The sequence below is a fragment of the Sceloporus undulatus genome, chromosome 3 (genome assembly GCF_019175285.1).
Source record: "Sceloporus undulatus isolate JIND9_A2432 ecotype Alabama chromosome 3, SceUnd_v1.1, whole genome shotgun sequence".
Taxonomy (NCBI): Eukaryota; Metazoa; Chordata; class Lepidosauria; order Squamata; family Phrynosomatidae; genus Sceloporus; species Sceloporus undulatus.
In genome coordinates, this window is record NC_056524.1 from 27,788,622 (window position 1) to 27,811,981 (window position 23,360).

Sequence of the window (23,360 nt, forward strand, 5' to 3'; positions counted from 1 at the left end):
GGATGCAGAATCTGTGGATATGGAGGGCTGACTGTAATTCATTATAAGCCACCTTGGCTCCTGTGTTGGAAGAAAGGCAGGATACAAATTATATATATGTATACAATGACACCACTATCCTTTGGAGGTGAGGTGTTCCAGCTAGGTATATTTAATCTTGTCCTGTTTGTGATCTTTGTGGAGTCTGGTTGTAGGAAACACAATGGTGGCATTGTAGCATGGTCCTACCAGCCACACCATAGAATCACAGAATCATAGAGTTGGAAAAGACCGCAAGGGCCATCCAGTCCAACCTCCTGCCATGCAGGAAATCCAAATCAAAGCATCCCCAACAGATGGCCATCCAGCCTCCGTTTGAAGACCTCCAAGGATGGAGACTCCACTACACTCTGAGGGAGTGTGTTCCACTGTCGAACAGCCCTTACTGTCAGGAGCTTCCTCCTAATGTTGAGGTGGAATCTCTTTTCCTGGAGCTTGCATCGATTGCTCTGGGTTCTAGTCTCTGGAGCAGCAGAAAACAAGCTTGCTCCCTCCTCAATATGACATCTCTTCTAATATTTAAACAGGGCTATCATAACACCTCTTAACCTTCTTTTCTCCAGGCTAAACATACCCAGCTTCCTAAGTTGTTCCTCATAGGGTATGGTTTCCAGGCCCTTCACCATTTTAGTTGCCCTTCTTCTTCCTTTTGCTGCGGACATATACTTAAAAGCCCTTTTTGTTGTTCTTAACCTCTCTAGCAAGCCTGAGTTCATTCTGTGCTTTAGCTTTTCTGACCTTATCTCTACACATGCTAGCTATTTGTTTGAATTCCTCTTTGGTGATTTCCCCATTTTTCCATTTCTTATATATGTTCCGTTTAAAATTTAGCTGAGTTGAAAGTTCCTTAGATTCCAGAGATTCATCCTGGGTTGAGACATCTCCCGTTTTTCTTTCTCACTGGAACTGTTTTAATTTGTGCTTTCAGCATCTCCCTTTTGAGAAACTCCCATCCATCCTGAACTCCCTTGTCTTTTAGTATTCCTGACCATGGGATCACCCCTAGTATTTCTCTAAGGTTACTGAAATCCGCTCTCCTGAAGTCTAGAATGCGTGTCTGCTTATTCCTGGCTTCTCCTTTCCACTGTATAACAAACTCCAGGAGAACATGGACACTTCCACCTAAGGATCCCACCACTTGCACTTCATTAACCAAGTCATCCTTGTTGGTTAGGATCAGATCTAAAATAGCTGACCCCCTTGTTGCCTTGTGGCATTTGAATTTGGATCTGGTCTCCCAATGTTGTGTCAACATGTACTTCTGGCCTGCAGCATCTAACTAGTTTATTAGCATGGGACATTCTTAAAAGTATAATCCAGTGATGTGTGGATGCTTGGTTAGAGATATGGGTAGATCACTGTATGATTTACAGTAGATCAATAAGGCACTTACCTACATAAAATTAGGCTGCTACAGAGATTCATGGGCAAGCAGGTGCACAGCACCAGTCTTGTTCCTTATTTCATGACAAATGTGTGTTTTGGACTTCTTTCCAACCATCCAGAAGCTTCAAGTTATGATGTACCTCTTCCAAGTCACTACAGTGGTACCTCGGGTTACGAAATTAATTCGTTCCGCGGCTAATTTCGTAACCCGAAAAACCTTCGTAACCTGAATTGCCATAGGCGCTAATGGAAAAAATAGCTCTCTGCTGCCCTCCGGTGGCGGAAAATAGCGCCGAGGTTTTTTCGTAACCCGAAAAAACCTTCGTAAGCCGAAACAATAAATCCCTATGGGATTTTTTCGTATCCTGAAAAATTCGTAAGCTGGGTAATTCGTATCCCGGGGTACCACTGTACTGTGAATCTGGCTTTTATAACTAGTATATCCTGCAAGCTAGATGTCTTCCCAGCCCTGGTCTATAAGCTATATTCTAGTTTTGATTTTTAAAGCTTTTCCATACTGCACAATTACAACGCTATGATTCCACTTTAACTGCTATGGAATCTGGGGGTGTGTAGTTATTGCTGGTGGAGGTATGTAGAATTCTCTGCCAGACACATCCATGGCAGTTAAAGTGGGATCAAAGTGCTATATTTAGGTAGTGTGAAAAATCCTGAAGTGAACCATGCACACACTCAGGATTTCTACTTCATAGATAGTTTTGTGACATTGACTTAAGCTTCAGATAGCATCCACATCCTGCGATTTTGCTAGTTTCGTCTTTTTTTATTGTATTTGTCTAAGTGTGTTATCACCAGACCATGATGTTTAGTGCTAAGTTGATTACAGTGAAAGAAACAGCTATATAGTTTTGCCCCCTGGCTCAGTGTAGGATTTGTGGATGCCTTACCTGTCTCAGTCTTTCCCCTTTTCTTGATTTTTTGGTTATTGAGGCAGTCAATGCTAGGGCTTTTTTCCTGCTCACATGCCTTGAGATAGTTACTCTCACTTCTTGTATTAAAATAAAAGCACAAACATAAAGACACATTTATGCGTCTTTGGAATTAGCTGGTTTGCAATCCCAAGATTAACCAATTCTTCTAGAAAATGGTATGGAATACACAAAGCCAGAATTAAAACCGACCAAAATGTAACATAGGGAAGATGGTCTCATTAGTTCAGTGGGACTTTGAGTAGACAATTGCTCACTACTGGAACTGCGTCTATCAGCAGAAGTGTGTGTGTGAATTCTCCTCACTGCAGCCCCAAAATTACCTCTGGAGGTCTGGGGATACAGCTGAAAACACTTGTTTTGGGGGTGTTCAGGGTGGCAAAGACAGGAGAAGAAGAAAGTGCTGTTATACATGCATACCTGGAGCAATTTAACATTGGATTTAGGCCTTGGAATCAACAAGAAAGTAAGAGCCCAAACTGACAGGCCAAAATAAAGTTGCTTTGGGTCACTTTGGAGGTATGCTGTTTAAATGCTGCATGTGTCCCAAGAGGGCAGAAGCCATGCCAAAGCCACACTGTAGTCCTAAGGACTGAAACACAGCTTTGGCACAGCTTCTGGCCTCTTAAGACGAGTGTGTCATTTAAACAGCATACTTCCAAAGTGACTTGAAGCAGCTTTATTTTGGCCTGTCTGTTTGGGCCCCAAATCTACAATTTTGTATCCGTTGGTCTCACAGGGAACATATGTGTTCTTTTTAATCACTGGATTATATATATATATGTGTGTGTGTGTGTATTATAATAATAAACATATACCAAACCAAATGCATTTTTCTTTATTTAAAACACTTTATACTAATATTCTAGTCATACCAGTTGAAAGAAAAAGTCTTCACATTATTTTCAGCCAGCTACCCTCCTTTGTCATACTATTACCATTTCCGGTCTAAAGTTTTAAAAAAAAGAACAAAGAAATTTTCTGAGACCTTTAATAGAATATGAAATGAATATATCTATCTTATTCAAAAAGGAATATATCATGGGTATATGATATCAAATTTTATAACTGGCAGTATATAGAATATTCATAGAATTATTTACAACATGTAGACATGTGCTTTAAAATTATTCACTTCCAGCATTGTTATAATGAAGACATTGCCATTCATGCTTGTTTGAAAGAAAACAATATTAATAAAAAGGTGGCACTACTCATTCATCCATAACATCTCAGACTTTATAAAAAATACTTTAATTTAGATGCAATCTTACAATTAAAAATTGCTACAGTGGTGATAAAGTGTCTTGTAATACTAACAGTATTTAACATGGAAGGCAGCTATTTCTCTTCCTCTTAATTTTAGGATCCGTGTAAGTAGGAAGGCACTAAGAAGTATCACTTTCTAAACAATCATAGCTGACTCGATAAGGATATGCTTGTAAGGATGTAAATTCCTTTGTAATCCTTATTAACCTTAGATTCTTATGCTGTTATTGACCTTTAAAAAAACATTAAACATGCCTAATTCCACCATGTAGTAATACTCATGTTTACCCACTTGATTTATTCCTTAGTTAAATATAATCAATTTCACGGGCACCTATTAACGTAACCATGTATTCTGCAGCAAATGCATACTAGGCTTGCGGTCACCTTAGCTGCTAGGAAATCCTGTTACTGTGTTCTGGCAACTATCCGATATAAGCTCATTCATTTCATTTTGTTTATTTTCCTCTTTGTTCTCATGGTTGGTGTGATTTTTTGGGGTTCTTGCTCTCCTAGACCTTCTAACGCAAAACTTCAGCAGCAAGTAAGAGAACTCCGTTACATTTAGCAGAATGCAAACAGCAGAAACTGCAATCATAAAAATAGTAAAGACTGTTTTTTCAGTGGGTCGGGAAACAAAACAGTCCACTATGTTGGGACAAGGCGAAATGCTGCATTTCAGTAGGCGAGGCATATGATACCCCTGATACATATAGTAAAACACATACATGAAAGAAGCTTCAAAAATAAGCCTAAACAAGATACTGGCAGTGTATGTCCACCATAAGGGACCTTCAATGTGAAATCTTTGTCTCTTGATTTCTTCTATGTCCTTATATTCACAGTTTTTATCTCCTCTTCGGAACTTCTTTTTCTTTCCATGCCTTCTGTATGCAACATGCATTGCCACCAAAAGTGCAGGAGTGGAGACACAGATGAGTTGGAGGGCCCAAAGTCTGATATGAGAAACCGGGAAGAAATAATCATAGCAGACATTTTTGCATCCTGGTTGCAGAGTATTGCAGACAAAATCATCTTGCTCATCACCCCAGACTTCTTCTGCAGCAACCACAAGGATCATAATACGGAAGATGAAGAGCACTGTCAGCCATATCTTTCCAATACTAGTGGAATGTTTGTTTACCCCTCCTAAAACGGCTTGCAGCGTTCCCCAGTCCATGTTATCGTCTGAGCCTTTGGACCTATTAGGAGAAAAAGAATATGACAAAAGGATTATTTTAATATGTAAACATTTTATAAGATGAAATCCAGCAAAAAAACCCCTATTCAAATATTATTACTATGAAAACTATTAATAAGCTTATTGTGAAATGTGTTCTTTTGTGCAATGGGACATCTTGCAAGGTGCACCACTGTGAATCATTGCAATTCACTAGCATGATTGTGTATTGTATCAGTGATGTTGTTCTGTCATCATAATGTTACACACTGTCACCTCTGATGCAGGATCTCAGACATTTGGAAGTCATTTCATACAAATCTATTTTTGCCCTGTGGGAGTCTTGTTTCTTCTGAGAAAATAACTTTGTCCTGGGTAAGTTTTTTACTTGTTATGAGAACCTCCAATGTAAAAAGAGTCTATAGCAATTGTGGGTGACTAGCAGCTTTACAAGACAATAAACCCAGCATCAATGCCTGTTTTTACTGAGCTAGGAAGACATGTTTGAGTTTGGATTAAGATAAAAAAAACTGCCACAAATGTCACCCTGGAAGACACTGGTATTCTTAATTGCTTTAAAGCAACAAATAACTAACTTTCATAAAGTAAAGTTCTGGTAAATCGTTTCCATGTTATGGGTTTTAAGTCATGGGATTAATCCTGCAAGCATATAGCATTGCAAAGACACAGAGGAAGTAACAAAAGCAAAAACCAACAATAAAAAAACCAACACTAAATTTTGTGGTTTAAGTAGAAGGATCCAGACCATTGTATGTTTATGTCACGGATAGAGAAACTGTGCTCTTCTGCTAGTTGCTGGACTGCAGCTTCCATCATCCCTGATCATTGGTCATGCTGGGTGGGGCTGACAAGAGTTGGAGTTCAACAGCTAGAGAGCTATGCGATCCTCAGGTCTGATATATTTAGCCCAATATTTCTTCATATAAACTTGCTTTACTTTAGAACAAGGTTGGTTTAACATCATATGCAAGATGAAAATAACTTTGATCCCTTTTATTGTCATAAATATAACCTTCCATAACCCTGACTCAGGCTATTGAGTGCTGGGCAGGAAGCAAGCCTAGACACTCACAGCAAACCTGTCTGTCACACCCTTTTAGTCAAGAAAGCACCAAAAATATTTTCTGCCCAGTTAACTGAAGAAAATGCAGCATTGATGTTTTTAGTTTGAAACTGCCAGACAAGGGTCCAATTTTTAGAAAACTGGTACTACTTAAGAGATCAGTGAAAGGGAAAACTTTTGAAGAAGTACTTTCTCCCCTCACAAAATAATCAACTCCTCTCTTAAAATTAGATTTACTGGGATTCAGTCCTTAATACTTGCTATATTATTTGCATACAACAGTGGTTGGCTTCTTTGTAGATGGAGCAAGCCCAGGTCTGGATTCTGCTTAGACTAGACTCGAGCCACTTCACATCAAAGTTTGATCAAGGTTTGCTGAGTAAACAGAAAGTGTGAAGCGATGTGTGTTCCCATTTCATGGACATATGCCAGGAGGCCACTGCCAATTGTGACTGCCAAGCACAATCCACTGCATGTCTCCAAATCTTGATCAACACCACACTATAGGAAACTATGCTAATAATTCAAAGGCAACCAAATTAGCCTCTAGCACAGAGGGAATGTCTTTTCCACAGTCTATCACCCTCATATAAAAAGAAGCCAGTATTCGGCCTAGGCTGTACAAAACTTGGCATGATTGTATAAAATACAGAACAAATAATGATTCATATCAAATCGGTCCTTCTTGTACAAGTTATACTATTTCAGTGGTTATAAAATTATGATCCAGAGATTCACTAGGGATCCCTGGTACACGCAATCTTCTTTTCACTGTCAGTTGAAATATTTCCAACTTAAATGCCATAAAAGTGGATGGAAAGAAAACCAACTACTGTATATAGACAACTAATATTTGTAGTTATGTGTATAGCTTTCTACATAGGTGCAAACAGATATATTGTATTTCAGCCACAAGGGACTGTGGCTGAGTGTCTTTCTGAAAACTTTCACATAATATAGTGGTCATAATGCAGTGTACCTTCTACTCAGGGCTAGAGTCTGCCATCAGAACTGAATACAGAGAAGAATGGATCTGGTAGACCAGAGGGCAGTTAACAACAACAGCAACATAGTAGAATCAAATGGTTCTCAGGAAGAGTAAAACTGGAATAATGATCTTCATTTCAACAGATTTAAAGAGCTAATGCTTTAATTTAAAATTGACTCATAGGGAAACTACAGAGTTGTAGGACAGAGACTGCTGACTCCAGAGTCATGTCCATATTTATGATCATGACTGTGTTTAATCCAAATACAATGCTTCCTGGATTTTACTAGCAAGTAAAATATTAACTTATTTCTGTTTTGACCATATTCCAGTTTCTCATATGGCTGCCTGGCCCGAAACCAGTACAACACAAATATTGTATGGCGGTGAAATACCATCTGCCAAGTATTACATATCAGTGTTATTCATTCAGTTCCAAACTGATAAATTGATTTCAACAAGAAATGTGATAGGTAAAGCCACCATGGTGTAATGCTGGGATGGGCAATTGTAGAAGACTAGAAGCTATGAAGGAACTAGACAAGATCCTAAAAAGTGTAAAGATATACAATTAACACTAAAGTTAGACTCATCCAAACCATTGTATTCCCCATCATCATTGTATGGATGCAAGAGTTGGACAATGAAGAAAGCAGTTAGGAGGAAAATCAACTAATCTGAGATATGGTGCTGGAGAAGAGTGCTGAGGAAAGACAAACAAGTGGGATCTTGAGCAGATAAAGCCAGACATTTCCCTGGAAGCCAAGACGATCAAATTAAGACTGTCGTACTTTGGTCACATCATGAGAAGAGAGGACTCATTAGAAAAGACAATAATGCTAGGAAAGATGGAGGGCAATAGAAAGAGAGGTAGACCACACGCCAGATGGATACTAAAGTAGAAAGACCAAGGGAATGAATCTACAAGACTTAAGCAGAACAGTGGAGGATGGGAGGGGGCTTGGAAATGTCTCATCCACAGGGTCACCATGAGTTGGGGATGGCTTGGGGGCAGTTAACAACACAAAGAGCTGCATTAGCTTTCAAAAGACCTTTGACGGCTGCACCTGCTCCCACAAAATAAATAAATACAGTAAAAATAAAAATATAACAAAACAAATGTTTTGCACCCAAATACTTTGGGGACTATGGGGCCATTTTTACCATGTTTGGGGGTTTCAAAAAAGGCTGCTCCTGGGGCTAAATTGGCCTACAAGATGTGGTGGAAATGTACTCCATGCCCTCCTAGCGGGCATTTTGAAGCCTTTCGGGGAAAATGTTTTTTGAAATTTTTACAAAACGTCTTTTTGATCCCTGGGGTCCCAGGGGGCTTCCAAACATGGTGGAAATTTTGTTGACATAACCTAGAGTTGTGGAGCTCCAAAATATTTTTTTCTTTTTGGGGGGGTCCTGTGGGGAGGAGTCACAAAAAACAGCTCTGGGGGGATCAAATGTGCATGGTTTTACTGTTGGACGAGGGCTTTCACACATGAGGGTTTGAATATCTGCTCAGTCATGGAAAACCACTGGGAAATTTTGGGCAAATCATACTCTTTCACAGAAAAAAAGCAATGGCAAATGTCCTTTGAAGAAATCTTGCAAAAAAAAAAAAAAGCCTACGATGGCATCACTATAAATCAGAGATGATCTGAAGGCACATAGCAACAAGAACTGTCACAGCTGCATAACTTAATGAGTGACTGAGGTATTTTTTAAATTAAAGACTTTTAATTTAATTGTGTTTTAGTACAATAGCTTGTTTAAATATATTTTAACAACCTTTAAAGTGTTTCTGTACTCTTTAGCTAATGTTGATGAGTCAGAATATAAATAAATAAAAATGTCTCAAAGTGAGCCCATTTGAGGCCATGACATGCTTAAGTAAAAAGTATGAAGTCAAGGACCTAGAGAGAACTAAGACACAAAGAAGGAAGTAGACATAACAGGGAAGACTACAACAAATGGTGAGGGGCTAGGAAGAATACAAGGAAGAGAAACAGAAATTCCTATGCCAGTATCAAATTAAAGGTTTAAGCCTCATTCTTAAACATGTTGACAGTGTGATGTTATTATACATATCTGCTCAAAAGTAAGCTGCTTTGAAATGAGTGACTTTCAGCTAAGTTTCCATACAACTTAGTTGGATGTTAATTCCATTGCAATCAACTGGGCTCACTTTCAAGTATAGGCAGACTCTAGAAGGTAAAACGTTGGGAAAGATGGTGGAAGCTTTCCAAGATGTAGGATAGAGTATCTTCTATCATTGGAAAACAATTTGGTAGTTTTTCCAATGTGAGTTGGAAAGTTCCTCCAAAATGAGAAGATCATCCACAGGTAAGTTCCCCGGGGTACATCTACACTGTAGAAATAGCCAGGGCTCCATCCTACAGAATCCTGGGATCTGTAGTTTGGTGAGATCCCATACTCTTGTGAAGGTAAAAACCTTGTAACACTACATAGCTCAGTATTCCATAGCTACAGCAATCAAAATGGTGTCAAACGGCATTATTTATTTCTACAGTTTTGGTCCATTTTTAAAACAATGATAATTCTAAGATAATTACCTGATGTCACAACACACAGTTCAGCAACTTCTTAAATAAAAGTGCTGCTAAAAAGAATCAGATAGATTCCCTCATCTTTGCATTTATTAAAAGCTATTATTCAAAGCTCTTTCACACTACCAAACAACTAACCACATTTGTATTTCATGGCACAGAATCAACCAATCTCTGATAAGATACACACAATAGAAAACATGGATTTGTTGCACATATACTAAGTAAAATGCTCATACGTGCTCCGTAAAAATGAAATGAATGCAATAGCAATAGCAACTTCATTTATATACCGCTTCATACTGCACTGAGCAGTCTCTATGCGGTTTAAAACTGTAAGCTAATTGTCCCCATCAAGATGTAAATGAATGCTATAGCATGAAATTAGAATAAAAATACTGTGTCTTATTTCCTATGTTTTAAAATATGTGCTTATAACAACATATATTTGTACAGAGGCCCTTGGTATCCGCTGGGTTTTGGTTCCAAGAACCCCAATGGACACCAAAATCTATGATGCTCAAGTCTTATTATAGGCAATGTTGTAATAAGGCTGTGCCCCATATCTAAAATGGCAAAATCAAAGTTTGCTTTTCAAATATTATCAAGACATGGATGCAGATTGTTCATATGCATATATTTGAAGGAGAATAGGAGAACAGTTACCAAGATTGCAGGCAAATTAATTCAAGGCTTTTCACACTGTTTATTTCACAACTCCATCCAGCTCAGCAGTCTGTGTGCATATGTCCTGTATTTTGTGTAGATGCTTTCAAGTATTATACAGTTATTTCCTAATTTCTGGGCTGCTTCTTCACTATTGTTTTTGACACATAGATTTTTCTTTCATAGGACATACCTGTGTTTTAATATGTCAAGACCACACAAGACATACACAGCAAGATTCAGACAAATGTGTATTCTGACCAATGGTAAAACCTGGTGTACAGTCCCTACTGATAGATGGCATTCATGTTGTTCAGCATGGATTTAAGTAAAGACCATACTGTCCATGAGTGAAATGACATTGCCAACTAGAGATATATTTCAATTTGCCTGTTAATAGTTGAACACATAGAACACCTTCCCCTCCACCCCTTTGAGAAGCACCAGACCTTTCAAATACTGAGTAACTAATGGTAACATTTTACTTTCAAGATTAAATTTTAACAAATTACAAGATGCATGTACTTAATCAACAGCTTTGCTAAATGTTTATTATTGACATATGTCTTCAAAGATGATTTTTCAGAATTAAATAACTTCTCAGGGACACATTCCAAATTACATTCATAGTGAAGATGTGCTTAGACCTGAAATCCTGGATGACACTATGTATTCCAACCACCTTCAAAAATATTTTTAGTATAAGCACAAATAGGATATTCTTGTTTCTAGAAAGATACTGTTTTGGTATGGTGTTCTGGGGTATGCTTTTCTATGAACCTGCAGTGAGACATAAGCCACCTTTCAATGCCTTTATGCCAAGCCACTCAGTAACATTTGGAAACCATACCATTTGTACAGGATAGACAGGTAGGTCTATCCTACCCATCTAATTATCTTCTGGATGAGTAACAATGTATGGAAGGATATTAGACAAAACACCTGTTTAAACATAGGGCATTGAAGAAGCACAGCTAGGCGCCTAACTATAGATGTATACCTTCACTCCAAGCCATAAAACTGAAAAACACAAGTCACCTCTGTGATTAAAGGACATGTCATAAATCATGGGATGGTTCATGCAATTCATTTTTGTATTTATAAATATGAATAAAACACAGTATTTTCATTTACTATGATGGTAGACAGAGACTTTGTATATGTGTAATATGTGTGTGTGCGTCCTCAAATTGCTATAATCTGAATTTGCAAAATCAGTGTATTGGCAACAATAACAGTCTTGTCAATTCGAAGCCTGATTCTGAAACATTTCAGAAATTACATTTATTAACCTCCAATGCTATCTAAATAATTCAATATCTTTACTATATTTTGGTTCTTAAATCCTACAGCACTATTCATAACTAGCAATAAAACATTTCTTAATTTTTTGCTCAGCCTCACACATTAGAAGAATGATTTGATGCATCTCTGACCTGGTTCATGGCCTTTCATTTCAAGATGCAGGTATACTGTGTGAATTGGTGATTGAAACTGGATTAAAAAACAAAATTGTTATTTTCTGGGTAATGACTCTGCTTTGGCTGCCTTGATGAAAGAAGTTGCACTAGTTGCCAAGGTGCCACTGGTTACTATTCCAGTCATGGAAGGCCAAAATACAACCTGCCATGCATCTCCTGAACTTGGTAAATTTGCTGACAAAGAACAGATATTCTGCAAGAAAATAAACAGATATGGCATTTTTAATGAGATAATTCCTTAAATGCTTCACCCCTTTTATATCTGCATGGTCTGACAAACTGATTTGCAGACATGACTTTTCTGTTTTCGTGACTTTTTTCTTCTTTGCATGTTTGAAACAAGGTGAGGAAAAAGTAATGGGAGCAAGTGTGGGAAGAGAGTCAAAAATATTTCCTTGCATGCACAAAATATCTATATGCTTAACATTAACCACTATCCCCCCCTCTCCCAAATCAATGTGCAAAGACAATATAATGTGTCCTTCTAAGTCCTACTGTCTCTTTCAGTTGCTTGTCATATTACACCAACAAATATACCCTGTCCTCTAGAAAAACGGAGGAAAGTTTGTTTTGGCTAAATAATCCTGGACAGGATTATTGTATCACTTCAGTTAATCACAATGATCGAGAAATAACTACACTTTTCTTTTCCTAATCATTAATAAAGTTTGAGTACAGTTTATGTCGGGCTGAAGACAGGGAGGGTTTGGGCTGTTGATAGGATCTAGTGATTTTACAAATGTAAATCTCTTTCAATCTCCATATGAGGCTCTTAAAATCAGTTCAGGTGTGTCAGAAATTAACTTTAATTGATGTTGTCTTCATTTCATTTTCTATGTGTTGTCCATCACATGCAGGCAGAATGAGCACTGCATGGCAAATGAAATGTATTCTTTGCTTATGGCCCATTTATAATAGCCTAATGTGCAAAAGTGAGGTAACTTTCTCACTGGCTGACATTTACGAGTTAATAAAGGTGAAAGAAAGTCAGTGTGGTCCACAGGGCAAAATGTATAGCAAAGGTCTTTCATGCAAGCCATAATGAAATTGAAGGAACATTGGAAGTAACTTCTTGACAGTAATAGTGGTTTAGCAGTGGAGTCAATTGCCTAGAGAGGTGGTGGGGTCTCCTTCTCCAGACAGCTTCAAAAGAGGCTGGACAGCTACTTGCTGGAGATGCTTTAGCTAGAGATCCTGCACTGCGCAGGGGTTGGACTCAATGACCCACAAAGCCTCTTCCAACTCTGTTTCTATGGCTCTATCCCCAAAGAGTCCTCCATAATTGCTTGCGTACTTGCAATCCTTGTGGCACTAAACAGGAAAGCAGAGCAAATACTGATTTTGTTTCTTACAGTCTACACAGCAGAACAGTATGATGAAAATATATGGGTTAATTGCCAAGCTACTAGAATACATGGAAATGCAAAGGCAGAGGAAGAGAATGCTACCTAATATTTGGGGGGAAACTTTTCATAGAAAATCTGATTGCTGTTATTTCTTCCCAGATTCTTTAAACAACTAGGAGCCCTGACAGGGCAGTGGTTAAATTACTGCAGCTACTCACAGCCACAAGGTTATGAGTTCGATCCCAGGCAGGGCTCCATCCTTTCATAGGTTGGTAAAATGAGTAATCAGCTTGTTGGGGGCAATTGGCTTACTGCTTGTAAACTGCTTAGGGGGTGTTAGTTCACTGATAAGCGGTACAGAAATGTGCTTGCCACTTGCCACAACTCTCTGAAATTTCTGCATTCCAAATACAAAAATTAGGGGAGACATACACATGAGCACTTTATTGTAATAAGCAGTTTCCCAGCATGGGAAAAAGTATACTTCTGTTGTGGTATTAAATGCAACCAGTTGCCACTGGACCTTTCAGTTATTCCAAACAGTGTTGTGGGATCAGTCTTAAGGGGACAACATGACACCAAACAGAAATAGCTGACCACACTATCAATCATTTCCATAATACCTGCTCCAGGGAGAGACATTTCCAGCTCTTATCAAATTTATCTTCACAAGAACTCTGTTATATGATGTAAAGAACCATTGTATAGAATCAGTTTTCTGCAACCAGTTCTTCTTCTAAACTGATCTCCAAACAGAGCATTAAAGAGGGAAGAAGGAAAAAACAACAACAGACAAACCTAAATTCCACCAAACCTAAATACAGTGGGACCTTGTTATCCACTTGGGTTTGGTGCCAGCACCCCCCGCCCCCCTTTTCTGGTGGATAACAAAACCTGTGAATGTTCCAGTCCCATTCAATCCAAGGGCATAACAAAATGGTGTCCCTTATATAAAATTGACAATCAAGGTTTGCTATTTGAAATTTATGCTTTTTTCTGTATAGTTTCAAGCCGTAGGTGCTTGAATCCGTGGATAAGAAAGGCCGACTGTATTCACAACTTATGGCTGCAAGACAAGGCATTCCTTGACTCACCATTAAATATTTAAGAGATGGTTAATAGACATCATGAGCCAGCATGGTGTGGAAGCTTCAGCACTGGACTATGACTGGAGATCAGAGTTCAATTCCCCACTCAACCATGGAAATCCACTGGGTGACTCTGTGCAAGTTACACATTCACAGCCCCAGAAAACCCCATGATAGGGTTGCCTTACGTTTGCCTTAAGTCGGGAATAACTTGAAGACACACACCACTATCACCAACTGTCAGTTTGACAGAGGGTTCTGTTTCTGTACGTAGAAAGATGAGGGAAATGATTCATTTCTAATTTTATCTGGGTTTGGAGTAATTCTTTAAGTCACAACAACTCTGGTCCAAAACACATTGCAGAAAATACCCAGTTTGAGACCTCTTTAACTGCCCTGGATCAATGCTAAGGAACTCTAGGAACTGCAGTTTTGTGAGACGTTTAGCCTTCTTTGTCAGAGAACTCTGATGCCACAGTAAACTACAATTCCCAGGATTCCCTAGCATTGAGCCATAGCAATTAAAGCAGTCTCAAACTGGATTATTTCTGCAGTGTGTTTTAGACCCCTGTCAGAAAGTTTTGGTCTTTTTGCTTCTTTCCTGGCTAATGATTCTGCCAAAAGCCAAATGGTGAGGTGGTGATTGTGGAGAAATTTGAACTCATGTCATGCTAAGACTCAAAGCTTGCATACATTAAATCTATTGTCAAACTTATCAAAGATTCACTAACATAACAATACAAGATAACCATACCTACACAACTGAGGGAAACAAATACATTACAACACATTTGAAGCAATGGTAAAACAGAAGTGAAGTGATTTCCAAGGACCCTTTCAACACTACAGTGCTGTAATTATACAGGGAAGGGGAGGAGAGCGGACTAGAAATATGAATTCACTCTTAGTTAAAAACCTGCCTAAACTGTATGTGCTGATGAAAGAGTAAATTAGATGTTTTCAGGTTTAGTAATCTAAGGTGCTATTAGGCGTGTAAGTGCATTCTTGGCAAAGTCAACTGAAGTACCATTTGAGTCCAATTTCCAAACAGTAAAAACTTCATTCTTACCATGAATATCAGAAGGAGACATTAAGAATCCAATTTTATGGCTTGGATTAGACAATTTGTCCAAGATCTCATCTTTGTATATGGCAGGGGATAACAAGACATGTATTCTTACTTCTATTCTTATGTCTGACCAAAAGAAAAAAAAAAGAGCAATTGGCTTTCTCTGAACAAAATTGCTTCCCTGTTACTTATAAACCTGACGTCTATCTCTAGGATTGTCCTCACAATGAGAGATCAGAGGGAAATGAAACAAAGGCAGGAGAGCAATTGAAGAAATAGATTCTTCAACCTGGCATCTCCCTATACACCATGTTTACCAAACCTGTTGTTCAAGTCAATTACAACCCAGTCAACGTTTTGTGAAGAGCCAGGCCAGATATTAACCCTAATCTTCACTTCTAAACAAACGAAAACCACAAATGAACTAGTCTTCCTTAAACCATTAAACCGTAGACCATTACGGAGTGGAAAAAATCTAGAAAGGAGACATGTGAAAGATTGTTACTACTCTTGCTGAAACTCCTGGATAGATAATTCAGTTCAATCATCCAATAGATTATTCATCAGAGGCAAATGAACAATTTAGTGGCATCTTAAAGACAACAACATTTATAATAGCATAGGCTTTCAGGGAAAGAGCCAATGTGGTGTAGTGGTTTGAATGTTGAAATACAAGGAGAGAGACCAGGATTCGAATCCCTGCTAGGCCATGAAACCCACTTGGGCTTTGGGCAAGTCACACTCTCTCAGCCTCAAAGGAAGGCAATGGCAATCCTCCTCTGAACAAATATTGCTAAGAAAACCCTGTGATAGGGTCGGCATACATTAAAAATGACTTGAAGGCACACAACAACAACAACAAGTTTCCATGGGCAAGTCTTGTCTTCAACAGATTACTCTAGAATTTTTATTTTATAAAGGGAAGAAAGTCTCTAAAAACACCTTTTCCATGAGAACAAATTCCTTCTAGTTTATTACTCTCTTTCTAAGACAATTAGTATCCAGAAGATGCTGATTTATTCTTTTATGGCCTGGAAAAGTTACCTTTTTGGATGACACCTCCCAGATTTCCTCTGCCAGCATGACCACTGGCCATAAGAGTTGAGGGATTTTGGAAGTTGTGGCTTAAACAGTAACTTTCCTAAGCTCTAGAGAAGTAGTAGTTATTCTAATACTCTTTGAGTAGTTGTTATTCAGGTAATCTTATCATGGAAGATTCTAATTAGATTTAATGGCTAAAAGCCATGTATAAACCAAAACTGGATTAATCTGTCAAACTCTCTTCCTTCATCCCCATCTCTTCTTTTAGTAAAGCAAATTAAACCTGGCTCCCCAAAACTATTTTCAGCCCCAAAATTCTATTTAAAACAATTCCTCAGCATTCGAAGCATGTTTAGAGAGTCCTTCTTCTTCACGTCCCTCTTCCTCTGGATTAGGAGGAAGGCTTTTAAACTCTCCGTTTTTGTCAAAACCAAAATGCTTTTGCCATTCCTGAAGAAAAAGAAACAAGTCAGTAACAAGGCAAGGAAAGAGAGCCAGCTTGGTGTAGTTGTTTGAGCATTGTACTATGACTCTGAAGAACAGGGTTTGAATCCCCACTCTGCCATGAAACCCACTGGGTGACTTTGGGCAAGTCACACTCTCTCAGACTCAGAGGATGGCAATGGCAATCCTGCTCTGAAGAAAAGTGCCAAGGAAACTCTGTTAAAGGTTCGGCTTAGGGTCACCATAAATTGATAATGACTTGAAGGCACACAACATCAACAAAGTGGTTTGAGTGTTGGACTGCAGCTCCTGAGACCAGGGTTCAGTTCTCAGCCTGGCCATGTAAACCCACTGGGTCAGAGATCAATGGGACTTTGGCAAGTCACACTCTCTCAGCCTCAGGGGAAGGCAATGGCAAGCCTCCTCTGAACAAACCTTGCCAAGAGAAACCCTTGATAGGGTCTCCGTAAGACTTGAGGGCACCCAACACACACAGCAGGGTTGCCATAAGTGGCATGTGTCTTGAGGGCACACAACAAAGTTGAAAACGACTTGAAGGCACACAACAGGGTCTCTATAAGTGAGGTATGATTTGAGGGCACACAACAGGGTCACCATAAGCAGGAAAAGACCTGAAGGCACACAACACACACAAAAGAGTCTGCATTTGGGAAAGACTCGAAGGCACCCACAACACACACAACAGGGTCGCCATAAGCAGGAAAAGACCTGAAGGCACACAACACACACAAAAGAGTCTGCATTTGGGAAAGACTCGAAGGCACCCACAACACACACAACAGGGTCGCCATAAGTCTGAAACTACTTGAAGGCACCCGACACACACAACACGGTCGCCACAATTGATGTGGAGTGTGTGTCTTTTAATTGTTGTTGTTGGGGGTAAGAAATAATACTAAATAGTGGGATATGACTTGAAGGCACCCAACACACACACACACACACACACACACACACACACACGAGTCTCCATAAGTTGGAGAAGGCACACAGCAAAGTCACCATAAGTGGGATATGGCTTGAGGACACACAACTGGGCTGCCAAAAGTCTGAAAGGACTTGAAGGGACACAACACACACACACACAACATTGATGTGGTGTGTGTCTGTTAATTGTTGTTGTTGCCCACCTCGATCCATAGGGAGGCATAGGTAAAATACTAATACTAATATAATAACAACAACAATAATAACAATAATAGGGTACGACTTGAGAGCACACCAGACACATAGCAGGGTCCCCATTAGTCTGAGAAGACTTGAAGGCACCCAACAAAAAGTCACCACAAAGGCACACACAACAACAGGCCCTCCTCATTCTAAGTCGGGAAAGACCTGAAGGCACACAACACCACCACAATGTGTTACCTGTGAGTCCAATCACCGCCGGCGATCGCCCTGGGGCCGAGGGGAAGGGGAAGGCACCATGGGCGGCGGAGGAGGAGAAGGAAGGAGTATGGAGAGGCTGCTGCTTCTTGTCCTCCTCCTTCTTGCTGTCCTTCTCAGCAGAGGCTCCTCGGCATCACAAGCCTTTCCTTCTCGGCTGGCGGAGGGTTTTAACCGCACCCCTCACCTGGCTCCAGCCTCCTTCCCTCTCTCCCGCCCCTTCCCAAGAAAAAGGGATGGGAGGAGGAGGAGGAGGAGGAGAGAGGGAGTGTGAAAGAGGCGGGAAGGAGAGCTGGAGGGCGCCTGAGGGAAGAGGGCTTTGGCCTCAGATGGGGAAGGAAGGTGTCTCAGCCTCAGGGGAAGGCAATGGCAAACCCCCTCTGAAGGAACCCTGCCAAGAAGACACAACACACACATGCACACACTTGGAGTAGGACCCTGTAAAGGCCAGGGTTTGACTCCCAACTCAGCCATGAAATTCATTGGATGACTTTGGGCAAGTCACGCTCTCTCAGCCTCAGGGGAAGGCCATGGCTAGCCTCCCTTGAACAAATCTTGGCAAAACAAACAAACAAACAAACCACAACACGCACATACACATACTTGGAGGCCAGGGTTTGATTCCTGCTCTGCCATGAAAGCCACTGGGTGACCCTGGCCAAGTCACACTCTCTCAGCCTCAGGGGAAGGCAATGGCAAACCTCTGAACAAATCTTGGCAAGAAAACCCCATGATAGAGTCACTTTAGGAGTGCCAAAAGTTGGAAACGACTTGAAGGCACACAACAACAACAACACCAACTCTAGGTAATATATGCAAGTGGGAAAGGTGTGTTGTGGAGCAGTTCTGACAAAACATTCACTCATTGTGTGCCTTCAAGTCTGCATGAAACGGTGGGCTAAATGCCAGTTTAAATTTTAGAAGATTACAACTGGCACAACCCTTCTCTGTTATTGTTGTTGTGTGCCTTCAGGTAATTATGGTGACATTAACAAGGCAAACTTAACAAGGGGTTTTATTGGCAAAATTTGTTCAGAAGGGGTTTGCCTTTGCCTTGCTCTGAGGCTGAGAGAGTGTGACTTGCCCAAGGTCACCCAGGGGGCTTCCATGGCTGAGTGGGGATTTCCAGTCCTATACCATGTTGGTTTGTAACACCTTTAAGGAGGATAACTGAAAGAAAGACAGTGGTACTATGAGCTTTCATAGACCTAAGGAAGTAGACTCAAGTCTACGAAAGCTTATACTATTAGCTTCTTTCAGTTAATCTCAAAGGTGCTACAAGACCCTTATTGCACATTGATTTTCCAGACTAAGATCTGTCTTTGAATTCCTGGTCTCCAGAGTGATAGTCCAACACTCAACCCCTATACTGTCTTGGCTTTACACCTATATATTACTTTTAACAACACAAAGCTCACTCATCTTGGCAGCCAACAGTATTTTGGAAAAATGTTGGGACAACTCAGACAGCTGAGCACACTTTAATTGCCTGGATTTTAACAAGAGCCTTAAGCATGTTCATGGCCCCCTCTCATAGCAAAGAATGGTATGCGTGTGCACATGTATGTACTCATTGGCTGAATTGTGAATGCAGTGATGTAATTTTATTGATTACCTGGAAGCCAGACTTTGCATTGGCTACCAAACTGGTTGCAGAGCAGGTATAAAATAAGGGAGCCATTCCTTCAATTGAAAGAAGGCATTTTCTGAATTTTTTTAGATAGTTTCACAGCTCCCATTAACAGGAATATGAACTCTGGAGAAGGATTGTGGCAAGATCAATTGCTATGATTGTCAAGAAGTAAATATTTATGTATTCTCAGAGCTATTTTCTTGGATGGGCATAGAGGCTTGTGGGATCTACTTTCATTTTTACTAGAGCACTGAGATCCACTAGCCAGAGCCAGTTATGAAAGATATAGATTGGATTTGGATGGCACATAAAGTTATGAGCCCTGGTTTGGCATGTATATAATCTTCAGCATGTTGGTGTGGACCAATGTTAAGTTGAAGCCTTTCGCAGCCAGAATACATAGTTTTTTGTGGGTTTTTCGAGCAATGTGGCCATGTTCTGTACGAGTTTATTCCCGATGTTTCGCCAGCATCTGTGACAGGCATCTTCAGAGAATCAGAGAATTTCTCTGAAGATACCAGCCATAGTCAGGAATAAACTCTTCGAGAACACGGCCACATAGTCTGAAAACCCCACAAAAAACTTTGGTGTGGACCCCTTAATATAATGGCCAAACAAACAACAGACATTTGCTTTATGATTTGTTTACTTTGCTGTTTGAAAAGGGCCTTTCCCTCTTCCCAGTCTCCAAACAGATTGGAGAAAGAATCCCAAAATCTGGATTCCTTCTGTGGTTTATTAGAAGACAAGCAAAAGAAAAAGAGAAGAGTGTCCATGTTCATACAACTCAATAAACAAACCACAGAGTATAGTTCCACGGTTTGTTTCACCACATCTATTACAAATAGGAGCAGTTGAGTAACATGTACCAGGAGGGTGTTCGCAACATATAAATCAGGATTACTGTGGTTTAAATATTTTAAGGAATTTCTGTTGAGTATAGGAGCTGAACAGAGCTCATATTCCTTCTGCCTGAAATTGTAAATGATCTGGGGTCATTTTATTGTTAAACAATTGAGAGTCAGAGCCATAGCCATCTTAGTCTGGAATATCAGTATGCAAAGGAATTTTACAGCACTTTTGAGACTGTGAGGTTTATCATACGGAGATTTTTAAAGCTTTTGAACGTCAGTTCCAACGTGACTGCGCTTCCAACATGCGCATTCACATCACAATGTGAATGTGTTATCAGGCACCATTCCTTTCTATGGACGCTCCTTCTGTGGCGCTTCCTCAGTGATTCCAAAGTGACTCCTCATTTTGATGAATTCAGAAAAAAAAGTGAATTCACAGAATTCACATTCAAGCTCACTTTGATTTCACTTCTAACTGGTCTGGTGTGGAAAACCACTCCGATGGAGCCCCCCTTGGCCCCCTGCGTCCTGCTCCGTCATTCCCCTCCTCTTCCTTCACCCCATCTCACCCCCTCTGCCACCCTGCCACCTATCCCATCCTCCCCTGCCTTCTCCTGCATCCTGATCCTGGCTCCAACAACCCCCAGTGACCTGTTCCATCATCCCCTGACTGCTCCTTCATCCCGATGAAGGATGACGGCTAAGGAGGGGGCAAGGAAGGAAGACAGCATCCAGAGCCCCACTGAGCATGTGCAAGGGTGTCAATTCGAATCGTTGAACCCTCTGGTGTGGTAATACAATGTGCACTCACTCCGCTTTGCTTGAATCCACATCACATGACTTGCTTGGAATAGAACTGACTTTCCTTCCCCCTCAATTTGGAAGGGCAACAGAAAGGCAACCAGGTGTGGTAAAGCATCACGTTTTAACCTTAATTCGCATTGCTAGAACAGGAGTGACTGCGGATCTGAGCTTGCAAACCCCCCCCCCCCACGTGTGATAAGGTCCTGTGTGAAACGTGTTGTAGCATGGGCCTTTGTAGACTCAGTCTGCATCTGAGGAGTAGACAAGGAGGCTTTTTCATACTGCACAGTTATAGTGCTATGATTCCACTTTAACTGCCATGGCTACATCCCATGGAGTGCTGGAGCTTGTGATTTGGGGAGGCACTAGAGCTCTCCAGCAAAGAATTCTAAATGGTTCTCTCTAAACTGCACATCCAAGGATTCCAAAGGATGGAATCATGGTAGTTAAAGACAAATCTTATTGCTTTAACTGTGTAGTGTTGAAAGGGCCCTGAGTCTACAAAAAGTCATGTTACAACTTCTTTTACACAGCCTCAAAAGAGCTGTGAGGTTCCTTTGCAAACTTAAAGTTGGTAATTTGAGTTGATGAACTCAGTGATTTACCACTGGATGTAAATGTAACATCTTCCCTGATCTGTGTCATACACAACATTTGGGAAGGGTTAGGAAGGTAAGATGGGCATGTATAGCGGAGGCACTGCAGGAAGTTGGCTTCAGTTTCTGAGTTCATATTTCCTCATTCAGATAAGGAAAGCTTGGGGCTTTTGCTCCTTTCATAAAATGTGTGGCAACGAAGATGCCTCACAGGGCTGCTTCCCAGTGAAGACAAAGTCCAACACACTCTCCATTTCCAATTAAGGAAGGCTGTGACCTATGCCAAAGGAGCTGAGGGTGATCATCCTGGGCCAAGGTTTTTAAGTACAAGGATGCCAGGATGAACTTGCATAGGACAGCTTGAAAGCAGATAATCAGAAGATGGTGGCTACATTTGAAATATGTCTACACATAAGATCATGATTTTGATGTACAGTAATTGCCATGAAAAAAACTTTGAAGATAAGTTAAGCATACTGGCTGAATCTACCACACCAACACAGCTAATGTGACTTTTAAAAGAATTGAAATATAAATACAGTTTTAAACATGTGTTAACATGCAACACATGGTAACTAATAAAAATAAAGCAGATCAAGAAGAGCACAGAATATATCCCTATTTACTGTTATCAGTGATTTTGCCCAGGCACAAAAAAGAAACAGTACTAACAAATTAGATTTAATATCCAATATCCAATTTTGATTTTACATATATAAATATTATATAGAGAAGGGGGGAAGAAAGAGAGAGAGAGAGAGAGAGAGAGAGAATTATTAAAAAGCAAACCAACAGCACTTCTCCCATGTTTGTTCTGGATCCAAGAACATAGCAGTTGATCACTTGAGATATAGTATTTATTGAAGTGATTAACAAACAGAATTTAAAAATATACATCAAGAGCAAAACATTTTTGGAGAGGATTCAGTTTGACTTTATAACAGAGCTGTTTGATCCTTCAAATCTTAATTTTTCAATTGGCATAGTTCACCACCAAGTCAGCAGGCTTTATTTTCACCAACATCTTCAAGAGTAGTATTAATATCATGTATATATTTGGCAACTATAGATTGATTTAGAGAGAAAAAAGCTTAGCTTTTTCACTTTTTAGAGTTGAGAGTTAAAAATGTTTTTTAAGGGAAGATGCTTTTCAGAAAAATCCTGTTTAGCTTTTGAATTCTGATTTTCCTGCAATAGTATGTCACCAAATGTGTTAACTGCTCTGTAACAATCTCTCTTTAGGTCCCTAAAGAGTCCCTACAAAAGTACAGTGGGACCTTGTTATACGCTGGGGTTTGGTTCCAGGATCCCCTGTGGATAACAAAATCTGTGGATGCTCAAGTCCCATGAAATATAATGGGAGAGCAAAATGGTGTTCCTTATATAAAATGAAAAATCAAGGTTTGCTATTTGGAATTTATACTTTTTTTGAATATTTTCAAGCCGTGGATGCTTGAATCCATGAATAAAAAATCTG

General features: G+C 39.9%; 1 protein-coding gene across 4 annotated transcripts in view; it reads right to left on the reverse strand.

Annotated features, from left to right (window-relative positions):
* Positions 1-3,209: 3,209 nt before the first annotated feature.
* Positions 3,210-23,360, reverse strand: part of LOC121924942 (gap junction beta-6 protein-like) — a 72,164-nt gene continuing 52,013 nt past the window's right edge. For 3 of the 4 annotated variants that reach the window (XM_042456516.1, XM_042456517.1, XM_042456515.1), the window contains one exon: positions 3,210-4,846. In XM_042456516.1, the coding sequence (XP_042312450.1) occupies positions 4,033-4,846 (814 nt within the window). In that variant the 3' untranslated portion in view covers positions 3,210-4,032. Of the gene's footprint in view, positions 4,847-17,978; positions 18,181-23,360 lie in introns of those variants that run through there. The other variant, XM_042456518.1, reaches the window with a different exon arrangement.